The sequence below is a fragment of the Talpa europaea genome, assembly GCF_964194135.1.
Source record: "Talpa europaea genome assembly, chromosome: 1".
NCBI classification, from domain to species: domain Eukaryota; kingdom Metazoa; phylum Chordata; class Mammalia; order Eulipotyphla; family Talpidae; genus Talpa; species Talpa europaea.
Genome location: NC_140073.1, coordinates 97,515,441 through 97,529,971, shown reverse-complemented (window position 1 = coordinate 97,529,971; position 14,531 = coordinate 97,515,441). Strand labels below are relative to the sequence as shown.

Here is a 14,531-nt window from a genome sequence, read left to right as displayed (position 1 = left end):
CAAATAGTATAAATAATGATTAAAAGTACCATCTTTACACTTGACTTATGTTCCAGGAAAGCAATGGGAAAACAAAAACATTAAGGCCAAGAAAAAAAATCACCATTGTGTTATTGGGTAATTGATTTTTTTAAGCTTTCAAAGTAGATAAAATCAACACCTTAAAAGACTTGTCTTTAGCCCAGCCTTTCTTTTTATTAAAGTGTACAATTGCGGGTGCATGCCTAGAGGAGTAATAGTTTGTTCCTTACAAAAGAATCTGGATTCCACAATATCCCTTTTGCCAGAGGCATCGCTCCCCAAAGCATACAGCTAACTGCATCTCCTGCTGTACCTGTAACAATTTAATTGTATAAGTCAGCCTAGTCAAGCATCTCCAGCTCATGACTGGGAGACATGAAATTCATTGTCATTATTGTCCCTGTCATTTTGGATCATTATATCCTGCTGCAGAATTTTCCTCACTTCAGTGCATTTTTACCTCCAGGAGTCAGGGATTATAGCTGAGGTTGGGGTGGGGGCAGGACCGTGAACTACATTTACCTCAGGGGAGCCAGAGATTAAATTGGCTTTGCTCTCTCACGAGCTGAATTCATCTATTTGTGTGCTGTGAGTTTTAGGTTGGAATAAAAATGAATATTCTAGTGAAACCTAGGCTTTAATTTCCCCTTTAAAGCATGGATGTAACTAACTTTTATTTGCATTAAGAAAGGCAATGTAATTTCTTGTAGGTTGCTATTTTCATATGTGCATAAGGAATACTTAAGGGCATCATTGGGTATGAAATAACAGACATCTCTCTCTGTCAGTGCTTTGACTCTGAGAGGAATTTAAGACTTCCATTTTATCCTCCAGTTTTATTTTACAGAAGCTTAATGGGTGTATTTAATGGTTTTAAATATTTAATGATTTTTAATTATATCTCATTTTCTCTACAATGGAATGGAATGGATGACTGGAGTCCAACTTGAATGGCACCAAAGATCTACTCTGTGAACAGGAAGACTGAAGTAAAGTTCATAGAGGAAGACAAATAAGTTTCTGAGGAAACTGGCTATCCTTTCACATCTGGTTCGCACAATCTCACAGTCTGCTAAGTCACCCAAGTCTGTCATGTCTTAAACACTCCTTGCGCTCCTTAAACACCCCTCTCTACCTAGTAACCCCTATACCAGTGGTGATGGTGATGGCTGGGTTCCAGCTGGTGGCCCTTCTGTAGGAGACAGCAAGAAGCTGGATAGGAAACATTAGGGCATATCTCTGTCAGAAAAACCAGTGAGTTGACTGTATGCTTTCTCTAACAGATTGTAAGAAGGAAATAAACCTGGTATGTCACTTCCCATTCTAACTTTCATTTCATATGGATTTTACTGAGAAATTAGACATCTACTTTGTCTGTATTGAAAAAGATAGCAGTTATTCCTTCTTATGTGTGTGTATTTCTTAGCCGTTAACAACATAATACGGCAATGTGTTATACCTATGCCAAGCAGAGAACAGCCACTATAACTATCACATCTAAAATTATATAGAATTTATCTTATCCCTATAGACTTTTGTGGAGGACAAGATATTGCCTTAGTCCTATGCAATGACCATCACTATTTAAGAGGGACTGTTCTTAGGAGTAATTAGAAAAATATTTTGACCTTTGTACATTTTATATTTCAGAGGAAAATCTTACAGCCCTAACACACATGTGAGTGTTGCAGGAAGCTTAAAGATTATCTTAGCCAAGGTCCAAGTGAGTAACAATATTTACTGGTCTGATTATATTTTCACACCATTGTGTTTCATGTTTTCCTGGTGCTGAAGTAATTGTTTGATGTATTACCAAAAAGATTTTTCCTTAGCAAAACTTCCTGTAGCATTTAAAAATTTATCTAATGGCTTGTGCCACTTTTTCATCATAATCAATATTATTCCAAGGTGAGAGTTACAAAACTTGTTACTTATGTGCACTTTAAAAGGGTTAATACTATGTTGTATGAATTCATCTCAATAAATTATTTTTGAAGAAAAATATATACATTTCTACCAAGCAGCTTAAATACATTTTAAAATTGTTTAGGTGACTGCTATTACATTCTAAAAATGGTTAGTTATGAAGAGTATTTTTCTTCTTGTTAAGATGAGTTTATCTTATAAATTGCAATATTTAGACTTCATTTGCAATGGTAAATATTGAGAAATTATTTCTTTTCTGCCTCAAACACTTTGCTAGCAGGTTGTTAATACTATTTTTCTGATCACAGGGTAAGGCATCCCTTGCTTTCGCTGAGCACACATTTAGTGTATTTAATTCCTTAAATTTATGCTCCTTTGTACCTTATTTCCATATTGATATTTAAATTGATTATGATATCATCAGGTAAAGGAATGCACTACCTGTGAATGCAGTTGTGAAACCAGAGAACTACACTTTACTTTGTGTTCTTGCTTTGTCTCCCCTCAAGCATGACATGGTTAGGCCTGTATCATTTCAGAACAAGGCTAAAAAGCATATGATTTATTTCAAATGACTTGAATATAATTACTTTTCCCCCTTACATTCAAGATGTGAGATCTTACAGTCAGTTTTCAAATATCAGCTTGAAATTATTTCAAAAATGATTTTTATTTTTTTCAATAATCTTAGCTAAACTGATAATTTTGCAATCTGCGGCCAGCTATAAAAGTCAATTCAAGATTAAAGAAAGATTTCCTCCTCTTGATTCAACAGCATAGTATTTCTACTGCATTATGTGACTTATATTTCCCTTGATTTCTTCATGTAGAATCAATAGAATCTACAATTCTTAACGATATCAAGCCAACATAATACAGAATATTACAAATTGAGATATGACGCCCATCCATCAATATACCTCTTAAGGTAATTAAATATACACAAGATAAAAAAATAAGGTAATTAGTGTTCACTACATCACATGCTGGAGAAAATGAGCAAGTATTTGAAAGGGTTTGTTTGGGAAGGAAGAGACAAAGGGCACAAACACTTGTGGGTCAAGATGGACAGGATGCTATTTGCAGAATGCCTTCTTACTCCTCCTGGACCAAAAACCTCTTTAATATAATCACCCAATAAACTACAGTGGATTACATTAAGGTCTGATTCAGAGAAAGCAAATTCACAGTTAAGACTGTCCTTTAACATGGAGGCTCAATCAAGGGCACCAAAAAAGTAGTTAAGTAATCCCCCCGTGGTGTTTAGATGCTGGAAGGCACTGAAAATGTGAATTTTCTAGCATTTAATGTTTGTCGAAGACCCTTAACATTTTTCTAATATTATTACTCCTAGGACATTTTCTTGAATTTGTCCCCATCGCCCCCTCTGCACATATACATTTTGCACTCACACATGAAGGTCTGACAGACAGCAAAACTGAATCAGAAACTAACAGTGACAAGAAGAAAAAAAAGAGGTGGGGGTGGTTTGATAATATCCTATAATATTAAGTACAAGTATCAAAGGAACCTGAAAAAGCAGAACACAAAAAATATTTCTTCAAGCTAAGAGTTTAGATAATTAATACTAGATACAAAAGATCTGATAATGGGGGTTAAAAAATGAACTCATCTACAAAGCATACTCTGTCCTTTGTGCCACAAAATTTCCAAGAGTTTTTGAGTTTTTGAGTTCAGGTGTCCCCTTATAAATGGATATTCTCAGACTATTTCCCAATTCCGTACAGTCTTTAAAACTACAATAAAATTTCACAAGTCGCTTTTCTTGTTCTGTTTTCTACTGTGGTGATCTAGGGATGTGTTAAGTGGTTAGGTTCCTCAAATAAAAGTGTACAAAACTAGATTGTTCTCTGTCTCTCTCTCCCTCCCCCCCCCACACACACACGCAAAATGAATGAAACTGAAACACATGGCAAATGGATACTAGACAATTCACCATTAGAGAACATCTAACATCAATAAAATAAGCAATAAAAGCAGATGCAATGTTCATCTACCTTCATCATATAAATTATAAGTTCAAAATGTGTGTCCTGTGCAAAATAGACATGTCAATTTCAGGCCAGAGGGCATTTTCCCCTAGGCTTATTACCCCTTGAAAATAGAGGTTCCATCTAGAAAAACTAACAGTTCCTCAGCTGCTTTCAACACTATAATATATTCATAAGAGAAATATTTGCTGGCAAACATGTAACAAATTAAATGGCACAAGGGTGGAGTCCAAATTCATGACAGGAAAATGTACCAAACCAACCATGAGTTACAAAGTAGAAGTGAAAGAAGAAAAGGAATATGCAAAAATAAACAATATTAAAAGGAAAACACTATGAATAGTTTTTCAACTAATAGTAGAGAAAATGGAGAGTATGTGTGCACATGATTTTTGAGCTATGTAAGATTAGCGTTAAAAGTGAAAGCAAAACATTCTTAGTAAGAATAAACTATAAGGGCCATGAATAAGAGTACTTTGTAAAAAAAAGCACATACCATCATAGTAGACAATTGCTCCTACTAGTTTGTCCTTCTGGAGCATTGGGAAATGCTCAAGGGCTCTTGATTTGCTGAGAACATAACTACTTTTCAGGCAATTGCTTCCTGCAACCAGATCATATAGCTTGATTCCTACCCAGTAGTAAGGTAACTGCCACCACCTACAGTATAAAGAGGAGGAAAAATTTCTTCAGAGTACATTACAGAATGTCACTTTAGGTGATAAGATACTTTTTTTTTTAAGATTTATTTATTTATACAAGAACTGGGGTACAGGTCAGAGGCACGGGAAGGTGAGAGAATACACCAGAGACAGAGCGGGGAGCAGAACAGGCAGACGGACAGAAGACACTACTGAGGAGAGAAGCGGGCAAGGCAGGAGAGGTCTGCTGTGCCATGTGGGAATCTCCCCAGCCATCCGGGAATCGAACCCACGCTGCAGAGACTGAGCACAGCTTCACAGCATGGCTCAACCCGCTGCACCACTGGAGAGGCCCTGATAAGATACTTTTAAACAAAGAAAATTTTATCTAGATGGGTACTGCAAAAGAAACAAGAGAAAACTGCATGACTTTTTGATGACAACCTAGTGGAATTCTGTAAGTAAATGAAATCATTTGTAAGGCAGTGGACTTAGGCCTACCCTGGTGGCGCAGTGGGTTGAGCGCAGAGCTGTGAAGCTGTCCGCAGCCTCTACAGAACAGGTTTGATTCCCGGCCAGCCTGCAAGAACCCTACATGGTGCAGCAGACCTCTCCTGTCTCGCCCTCTGCTCCACTCAGCAGTGTATTTCACTCAGTCTGCCTGCTCTGTTCTCAGCTCTGTCTCTAGTGAATCCTTTCACCCTCCCGCGCGTCTGACCTGTATCCCAGTTCTTGTATGTATGAATAAATAAATCTTTAAAAAAAAAAAAAAAAGGCAGTGGACTCAACCTGGCTACATATTAGAATTCCCTAGAAAGCATCAAAAGTAATACAGATGCTTGGGACTCACATTTCTAGAGATTTACTTAACTAGCTTTGGTAGGGGAACTACATGAATCTAAAGTACACCCAGAGCAGAGAATCACTAATTTAATCTATGACAGAGTATAGACAAAAAATATGAAATTTGTTTCTAGGTCCCCACAATACTCACATGGCTAACACTTACACGGTTCAATTTTATATTATCTGTATCCAACTGAAGGTGACTTCACAGATAACTCTAATATCAGTAAAATTGGATTTAGTAACTGATAGTCAGATACCTCCAAACCAGTTTTTCAGTTTTCATTAGTTTATAAATTTAAAACTACTCTAAATGGTTTAGGATCAGAATTAGTGCATATTAGGTTTGGATTTTGCAGCAGGATACTATCTGGCTTTGCATTTTGGTCTCCAAATGACCTCCTTACATTCCCCAGTGCAAAAAAAAACTTCTCTTCTACACATCATCAGAAAATTGGATACAGAAATTACTAATTACACATATAAAATACAACCTCTTTTGCTTTGGAGGTATAGCCCGGAGAGATAGGGCAGAAGAGAGCAACTTAGGAAAAGCCACATTTTTAAATATAACAAAGGAAATTATTTGAAAATGATTAACTAGTACAACCAATCAAAACTACATTAAGAAACATACATTAAAACTACTGGACTATTGACCTCAGATAAGCAAATAATAGAAAGATATCAAAGGGCTTACTTGTATACTGGAAGCATTATAGGCAGTGGAGCTGATAAATGGGGAGCAATTTCTAGCAGGTTGGCACGCTCGTGAAGGGCTTCTTTTACCATCCTATACTGAAAAGCAAAACAGAGAAAATTAGTTTGGCAGTAATAGATCATAATATTTTCAAATGGCAAATAGACACCCTGCCAACTGATTGATACACAGAAACCTCTCTTACCTCTGAGCGAGGATAGCTCCCTCCTAATCAAATTTCTAATAATACATCATGCTGTCAACCTGAAAGATTTTTTAGAAACCTTAACTGTATTTGCATAGGAGAAAAACATGCTGTCAGAGTTCCCAGGTGTAAGATATTTTCCTAACTTGAGTTAGAAGATTATTGTAACAATTTATCTTGCATTCTCTGTATTGTCCCCTTTCACAGTTCCCTATATTTCTCATGTAAGAGATAACAGATGGCTCAAATTCACACTCAACCTTTCCTTCTTGTCTCCACTAACCCAAGCAAAAATGACACTCAGGAGTTGAAGAGTATTTTACAGATTATAAAAAAGCTTTTGTCTTAACTCCTTTAGTCATCATGATGCTCTCTGAAGAGCCAACATTACCATTACAATATTAATTTTACAAATGAGAAACCTGAGGCTCACAAAAATTGAATAAATAAGCTGGAACATACCACAAGTCATCTGATTCTAAATCCTATACTCTGCCTTGCATCCATCCTGATGCCAAAAAGATGTAAGAAAGAGGGGCAGTTCAAAATTGACAATGTCAAGTGAGTGCTACTGTATTTTTCATATATGAAAAGCAAATAAAGAGTTCAGATTTTTTTTTGGGGGGGGGGGTCCCTCTGGGAAATGTCACCTTCCACACTGACTGGGCAGTTTTCAAATGGTGGCAGACTGGACAAAATAAATTGCTGCATAAGGTAAGCCTAACTCAGATCACCTTTTTCTTGAGAGTATTTCAATGACAATATGAACATATGATTTCAGTTGCAGTTAGGAGGATCAATTTAATATTCCTTCTGTAATGCAATACAGCTCCCCTGAAAATTCTTTGGGAATAGCAATTTGGTGGCCATTGGCAAAAACAAAAACCAAAATCAAAATTGTTATAAGACAACACATCAAAAAGTGATTTTCAAAATCTATACTTTGACATGTCTGTGTAGGAAAAGTCCCTGATCGCTCATAAACATAATATTACAGGAAAGAACTGGAACAGCTCTTCTGAAAGATAGTCCAGCAGAATAGGTATTTCCACAGGAAGAAATGTTAAAAAGCCATAAAAAAAAAAAAAAAAACCTCATTTAATTGGTTAGAAAAAAAGAAAGCATAGTTGCAATTTTTGTTTAACAACCAGCATACACAATTACCTGCTCAATATCTAACTTCATGATAGCCTTCTGAAGATATCGCACACCACCATGGATCAATTTAGTGCTTCTGCTGCTGGTCCCTGATGAGAAATCATCTCTTTCTACAAGGGCTGTTTTTAGTCCTGTGTAACCAGAAAACCAAATTAACTTCTTAAATTACACAATTTGTATGTAATTCATTAAAGGCACTTCTCCAGGGTAGAGACAATCACAAGAAAAATTGCTCTGAACATGGATAAATTTGTATTCAAAGTGCAGTACACTGTCTATGTTATAATGAAGAGATTTTAGTCTCTTCCTAGGGGAAAAGTCAAACCAGAACTAGAAGCATATTAAACTGTGAATGAATCACAAACTAGAAAATATTACAGTATAATTTCATGGTAGTATCATAGACTGGTGCATTTAGGGGGTCAAAGGAGGGCCTGGCACCCAACTTTTCCCATGTAGTGTTAACTAGTATTGTTACAAAGTGTTCTGGAACTCACCCCTCACCCAAACACATTCCAGCCCCTCATCTCTATTCTACTCTAAATTAAATCTGGACTAGACTTCCTATTTGCTGGCTTCTTTTTCTAGAGTGATATAATAATGGGTACAAAATGAGAAAGGAGAAAAAAGAAATCAAGAAAGAAGAAAGAAGAGAATAACCTCTGATACTGAGGAGTTTACAGTCTAACTTAACACAAACAAGTACAATTTTACAGAATTGAAAGCAAAACTATAAGCCAGGACAATGAACCCAGTGCAGAGGATTCACAAGTAAAGGAAAGAAAATATTCTTGGTAACAAAAAACAAAGATAGGTCAGTTGTAGAAAACATCCATCCACCTACAACCCTGTATTTGAGGGTATCAATAAATCTCTTAAAAATAAAATTGCTGGGTTTTGTTTTATTTCCTTGCAGAGACACCAGGCCTGCATCTTCAGGACTGGGTAAGGCCAGCACTACTATAAGTCCCACATGCTATTTAGAGATGAAACCCAAAACTTCAAAAGACCCAAAGTATACATGAACATCAAGCCATGAGGAATTTTCAGGGCCTGGCATACTCCTGGGGGATATGAGAATGTCACAGAATCCAATTACAATGGGAATATATAACTGGAACAGCTTTGGCTCCAAAAGCTCATATAAGAGAATCTGTGCATGTATTCAGTTCAGAGCCATTTATTACATTTAATACCAAAGGGTCATTTCTATAACTTTTAACAGTTTAAATATCGTACCCAAATGTCATCATAAAATCAGGGCAATCCCCTTAATTCAAAAGGAGAAAATATTTGGAAACTGTAGAGAGAAAAGTAGAGAACTCTGATCTCAGGGCAAAAACTGCCAATGCTCTAACTAACCAGCAAAATAACACAGAAATTACAGGTATTGTAGACCCAGATCACTCTTTTAAGCATTTATGCCAGAAAAAGATCTATAAAATCCTAGAATATTTAGTAAATTTACTAGTGGATATTAAAAAAGTCAGTGTCAGGTGTCCACGAGCGCGTGCGTGTATGTGTATTTAATGTGTGTATGTATTTAATGACTACTGAGTGCCTAAAAGCCAGGCAAAGTGCTGAGGTTAGAAATGAATTAGGCATGAACCAAACTGTCAAGTGGCTCCCAGCCAAAGAGAGGCAAGTAAACAAAGTACAGCAGTTCTATAGGTACTACATTTGAAAGTACAGATGACTCATCTTACTATGAGTTAGAAGTTAAATTCAGTGCATGAACCCAAAATTGTGTGGTCAAGATTACATTTGCAATCTTTTAAAAATGCACTGTCTTGGTGAGCTATATCACCTTTTCTTAGTAAGTCCAACACAGAGAGTTCTTCCAGCACTAAAATAGTGTCATTTACTCTTCAGTTGAAGATCAGATGAGGGAGTTGACATTCAAATAGCATTTAAGAGACAGATTATTTAAATATACCTCTTTCTGAACCTTGGAATCAGTCATGGCATCAAGATACCTGTACCACAAGAGGCCTAGACTTAAGACTGGAGAGGAAAAACAGCCTGCCAACCAGCCCATGGGTCACCCCCCACATGGGCTTGCCCAAAGGGTCCTCTGCAGGTTGTAGTAGACAGACATCCTCCAGTAACCCCCACTTTCTAGTATCTAGTCCCCTACTCTGGAGCGTGGGATGGAACTAGCCCATTGCTTCTAACAAATGGTGTATAGCAAAAATAAAGGCATGTCACTTCCGTGATTAGGTTTCAAAAGACTAACTTCTGCTCTTTCCAGTACTCTCTCTTGTATGCTCTCTCATACTTGGATGAAGCAAGCTGTCATGTTGTAAGTTAAGGAACTAAGGGAGGTCCCCAAGTCAGAAGGTCATGAGGAACAGAGATCTCAGTGCTATAAACCATGAAGAACTGAATACCACTAACAACCATGTGAGATGCTAGCAAACACAGAGCCTGGGAGAGACTTGAAGCCAGAGGATCCAGGCTAAGCACACCCAGATTCCTGACCCACTGAACCTGTTGTTTTAAGTCACTATATTTTGGGGACAGTTCACTGATGACACACTTCCCTGTTTAAACAATAACTGCACTGAAGGTAGTAGTTTTTAATGTACTTAGCAATGGAGACATCAGCAAAGGCTGAGTCCACAGAGGAGTATGTGTTCACGATGGCGGGTGGAGGGAAAGGAGGAGGAGGAGAAAGGGACTTATCATTGGCCAAGGCCTGCTTAAGCAAGAAAAAGGCAAGTGCTCGAAATGGTCTGGCTTTCTACAGGACTGTCGTCACTCATGGGCTAGGGTGCAGGGTATGAGGGACAATATGAAGGACAGTCAGTGGGAGGAATAGTGAAAGGCAGATAACAAAGAGTTTTTCATCCACAGTGAGGCATTTGGATCCTGTCCTGCAGACTATAGTTTCTTAAAAGTAAGTAATATCTGGATCTCCTCAAAAGGAAAATGCTCTGAGAACACAGCTACAAGTCATGGATCATCTGGAGAAGAAACTACTTCAAAACAGGAGGTACAAGATATCGCATCAATGCCACACATGCATGAACTTGAACACCATGCTCAGTTACAAACAAGGTTATTCATTTGGAAGAACAAGAAACTGCTTGTTAATTTTTTTAAATTATTATAAAAAAGGAAGAAAACTTAGCTTTATTCCAGAAGTTCTCGAATATCGTTTTAAGAAATACTACTGTGTTCCTGCCAGGGGAACTGCCCAGGTGTTTTAAACTGAGAGATCAGATTACTATTCCAGAAAGATTTCTCTGACTGCACAGGGGAAAGAAAGGCTCGAGGGAAAGAAAGGTTTGCGGCAGGAGACCATTTGGAGGATGGTTGCCACACCGTACAAGCAGGGCAATGAATGTTCCAGCCTCACCAGGCTGAGGATAGATTTAGAGACTGGCACAAAGAGAGTCTTAGGGTCTTTTGCAGTCAGGGTGGATTTTTTTTTCCCCCCCCTTCTCCAAACTGACACATTGTGAGGCAGGGAACTACTCTAGGAATTAGCAAGCCATCTCAGGGATATTTCAGGATATTTAAGTGAGAGCTAACACTTTAAAGCCTCAGAATTGCTTTTACAAGTATTGGACATTTTAAAAAGTTATTCACATGTACTTATGTGAGAAACCCTAGTGAATACCAACAAAAGTTAAAATAGACTTCTCTGTCAAACCAGGCTGTTTTTCTGTCCTATTATTTCCAGTGTCATATCATTAAGCTATCCCAGCAGAATTTCTAAAGAGAAATAATATTGCTCATTCCATAGCAAAAAGTAAATAATTTTCATCTTTAAAGCTGAATTGATTTATTAAAGTACCATGTAAGCTAAACTTATTATTAAAAGTCTTTTAGAACTACAAAAGAAATATCTAGAAAAACATTTAAAAGTTTCAATTGCTATGATATACTAAATATTCTGGATTTCTTGTTTTTCTGTGGATGAGAATGATGGAATGAAGAAGGGGAAATATCTTGCAAAGCCAAGATATTATTAGAACTTATAACTACTTCTCATAAATATATTCCTTAACTGATTAACCAACTATAGCAAAGATAATGAAAATTTTTAAATCCTTATAATGTCTTTCATGATTGTTATGTAATAAGCCCCTCTCTGTTTCACTTCTCAAAAATCCAAAACCTTTTTCCTCCCCTTAAAAATCACTGATCTGAAAAACAGAATTGAGTTTTCCAATACTTAAAATATAAAGCAAGGAACTGGAAAGGGGGTATGATTTTCTCTTCTTAAAGATAATGAAAAATATTTTTAAGTGACATTCTATGCTAACGTTTTGTGTTCTTAGGTAAAATAATTAAGTTTAAAAGACATCAAAAATAACATAAGCCATGTTCTAAGCAACTACTCCTGGCTGTGGATTTGAGGAACTGGCGGAAGGACTAGGGATATATCTGCCATCAGAGTAAAAAGAATGGCCTTCCCACATAAAGGGCTAGCTTCTCTGTGCATTCAACAGGAATTCGCTAAACTACATTTTATGGGAAATCGTAGTTTTTGTTAGTTTCTTTTCAGCAGTTACTTTTCATGGAAGCAGTAAGCTCTGTTACTCCTGAGATGAGCCAGAACACTTAGGAGTGGTAATATTATCTTATTTTTTGTTTGTATTATTGATTACTTTTAGTAGGTAGTGTCAGAATTTCATGATAGTGGTAAAGCATTAATATATGGAGGAAATTACTCTGAAAATCATAGGTGGAATAACAAGATTACTTATAGTAGATAAAAGTAAACTTGAAATCTACCTTTCAATCTTCTTCTGCCCATCTCTTTGCAAGTAAAAATTGTGTCTGGGTGAGGTGAGGGCTGTGAGCTAAACACAACTTTTTAATTTCGCCTTTTCTAACCTGAATGAGAAACACTCCCACTAAACTAACTCATGGATCAAGACAGTTGGATGAATATAGAAGGATAATTACCATTTAAGGGGAGGAACGATACGACATTTAACTTTCACAACATGAAATAGAACAGAAGTATATTTTAATACCTTTTACTGATTATCTTATTATGCATGAAAAACATGCTCAATATAATAAATGCAGAGAAGTAAAGAGAACAAAATAAAACTCTCCTGCCATCGCACTACTCAGAGACAACCACAATTGACATTTGAGTGTTTAAATGTTCACATTTTCTATGCACGTATATAATCACACATGTACTTTTTTGCAAAAATAGGATCAGATGACATATTCATTTATTTTTAATATTTTCATTTAACATTGTTTATTGTAAACATCTCTCTGTGTCAATATATATTTTCGCATAATTTCATTTATAATGTGTGGATAGTATTATATCAAATATTTATAATGATATATTTATCCAATTCTCCATTTGTGAACATTTTAGGTTATTTCTGGCCTTCACTAGCACAGTACTGTAAGCTTATATTTTTATATAAGCTCTGCATCTTTAACTATTTCATTAGAATAAATTTTCAGATATGGCATTATTTAGAAATTTTTAAATGGAAAGGAATGAGTAATGACTATAAAGTAACTATCAGAGGAACCAAAGTAATAAACACAGAAATCAAAAAAATTAGACACTGTCTATTAGCACCGTAAGCATTGGTATTAAGGCTACATGGCCCATGAAGAAAAAATGATGTAGTTTAAGGTAAAGGGAGTTTATACTTCTTTAGAAAAGCTTTGGGCACTTACCTTTGGATTTTAAAAGCCATTTCCATTAATAAGAAAAGGAACTAACCCAAAGGCTGAACATTTTATACGAAGGATCAATTTCTCTAAAAAAATAATAACAGTCCTGTAAAGCTGCAAGGTAATACTGGCTTGTTAATCCTTATAACCCAAATCCTATGCTATAGCCTCTCATTTCTAATCATGAATGTTAGCATTTTATAGAATGGTACAGTAATGGGTTGTTTATTTAATACTTTTTTAATATAAGGAAAGAAACTATTAATGAAAATACTATGTTGTCAGAACATATCATAAACATAATTTGTGCTTCTGAAGTACACACATGAGTGGAGACACAAAAATATACCCCATAATATTAATTGCAATAATACAGTTTCAGGGGGTTAAGAGTTGCTGTTGTTGCTTTCTTTTTACTTTTTTATTATATAAATGGCCAATGTTTGAACAGTCAATGTTCAAAGAGAGAAGGAATACCCAAAAATATTCTTCTTTACAGAAGGGGATGTGTTAAAGGCTGAACTTACAATGCCATATTGATCAAAATATTATTAATAACAATATAATAGCAATAAATGAGTATCTGGGTTAATTTCTGTTTTCAAAAAGATAGTACTTATTGGGGAAATGTCTGAAATGTATCGCAAATTGAAAAACAAGTTGTGAAGAATAAGTTTGTTGTATTTGTGTTTAAAGCAGAAAAAAAAACACTTTGTGGTCTTTCATAAGACTAGAAGACTTCTGATAAGATACATGGAGCATCTTTCAGAACTAGCATTAGTTACCTCTGGATTTTGTAATTAGGAAGTCAATGGAGTATTATTCTCTATAGAGAATTATTCTGATGAGAATTAAAGGTAGCAGCAACAACATGTATAGAGTTGAATGTACACAGCAAGAGTGTTACAAAACCGATTCAATAAGAAGAAAGGGAATGAAGGAAAAGAAGTACAAAGTGAAGGGTAAGAAACACAAAATAAACGCATATTGATCAAAATAAATGGAAATGGGGTGAGGGAAGCAAATATTGTTTAAAAATGAACAATGATGCAAAAAATAAAAAATATATAAAATAAATACATAAATAATAAAAAAAATTTAAAAATGAATGGAAATGGATTAAATTCAACTCTATGCTGTTTATAATAAACATAAAAACAAAAGGATATAAAAAAGTTGAAAACCTGAAATAAACCTCTGTATGACAGGTGATGAATATTTTCCCAATTACACATGCGATTGCTTCATTGTATTTTTGCTAAACTTGGGGTTATATTTTGGTAAGTTTTAATTTTTATGAAATCAAATTTAGCAGGATTTTCCAAGCCAAAAATAACTTACATAGACATCACGTT

General features: G+C 35.7%; 1 protein-coding gene across 1 annotated transcript in view; it reads right to left on the bottom strand.

Moving 5' to 3' along the window:
• GPD2 (glycerol-3-phosphate dehydrogenase 2) overlaps positions 1–14,531 on the bottom strand; it is a 98,110-nt gene that overhangs the window by 57,221 nt on the left and 26,358 nt on the right. Inside the window, exons 3-5 of the mRNA XM_084253099.1 lie at positions 7,516–7,640; positions 6,147–6,244; positions 4,456–4,619 (exon numbers count right to left, since the gene is read on the bottom strand). Of these exons, the coding sequence (XP_084109225.1) occupies positions 4,456–4,619; positions 6,147–6,244; positions 7,516–7,640 (387 nt within the window). The remainder of the gene's footprint in view (positions 1–4,455; positions 4,620–6,146; positions 6,245–7,515; positions 7,641–14,531) is intronic.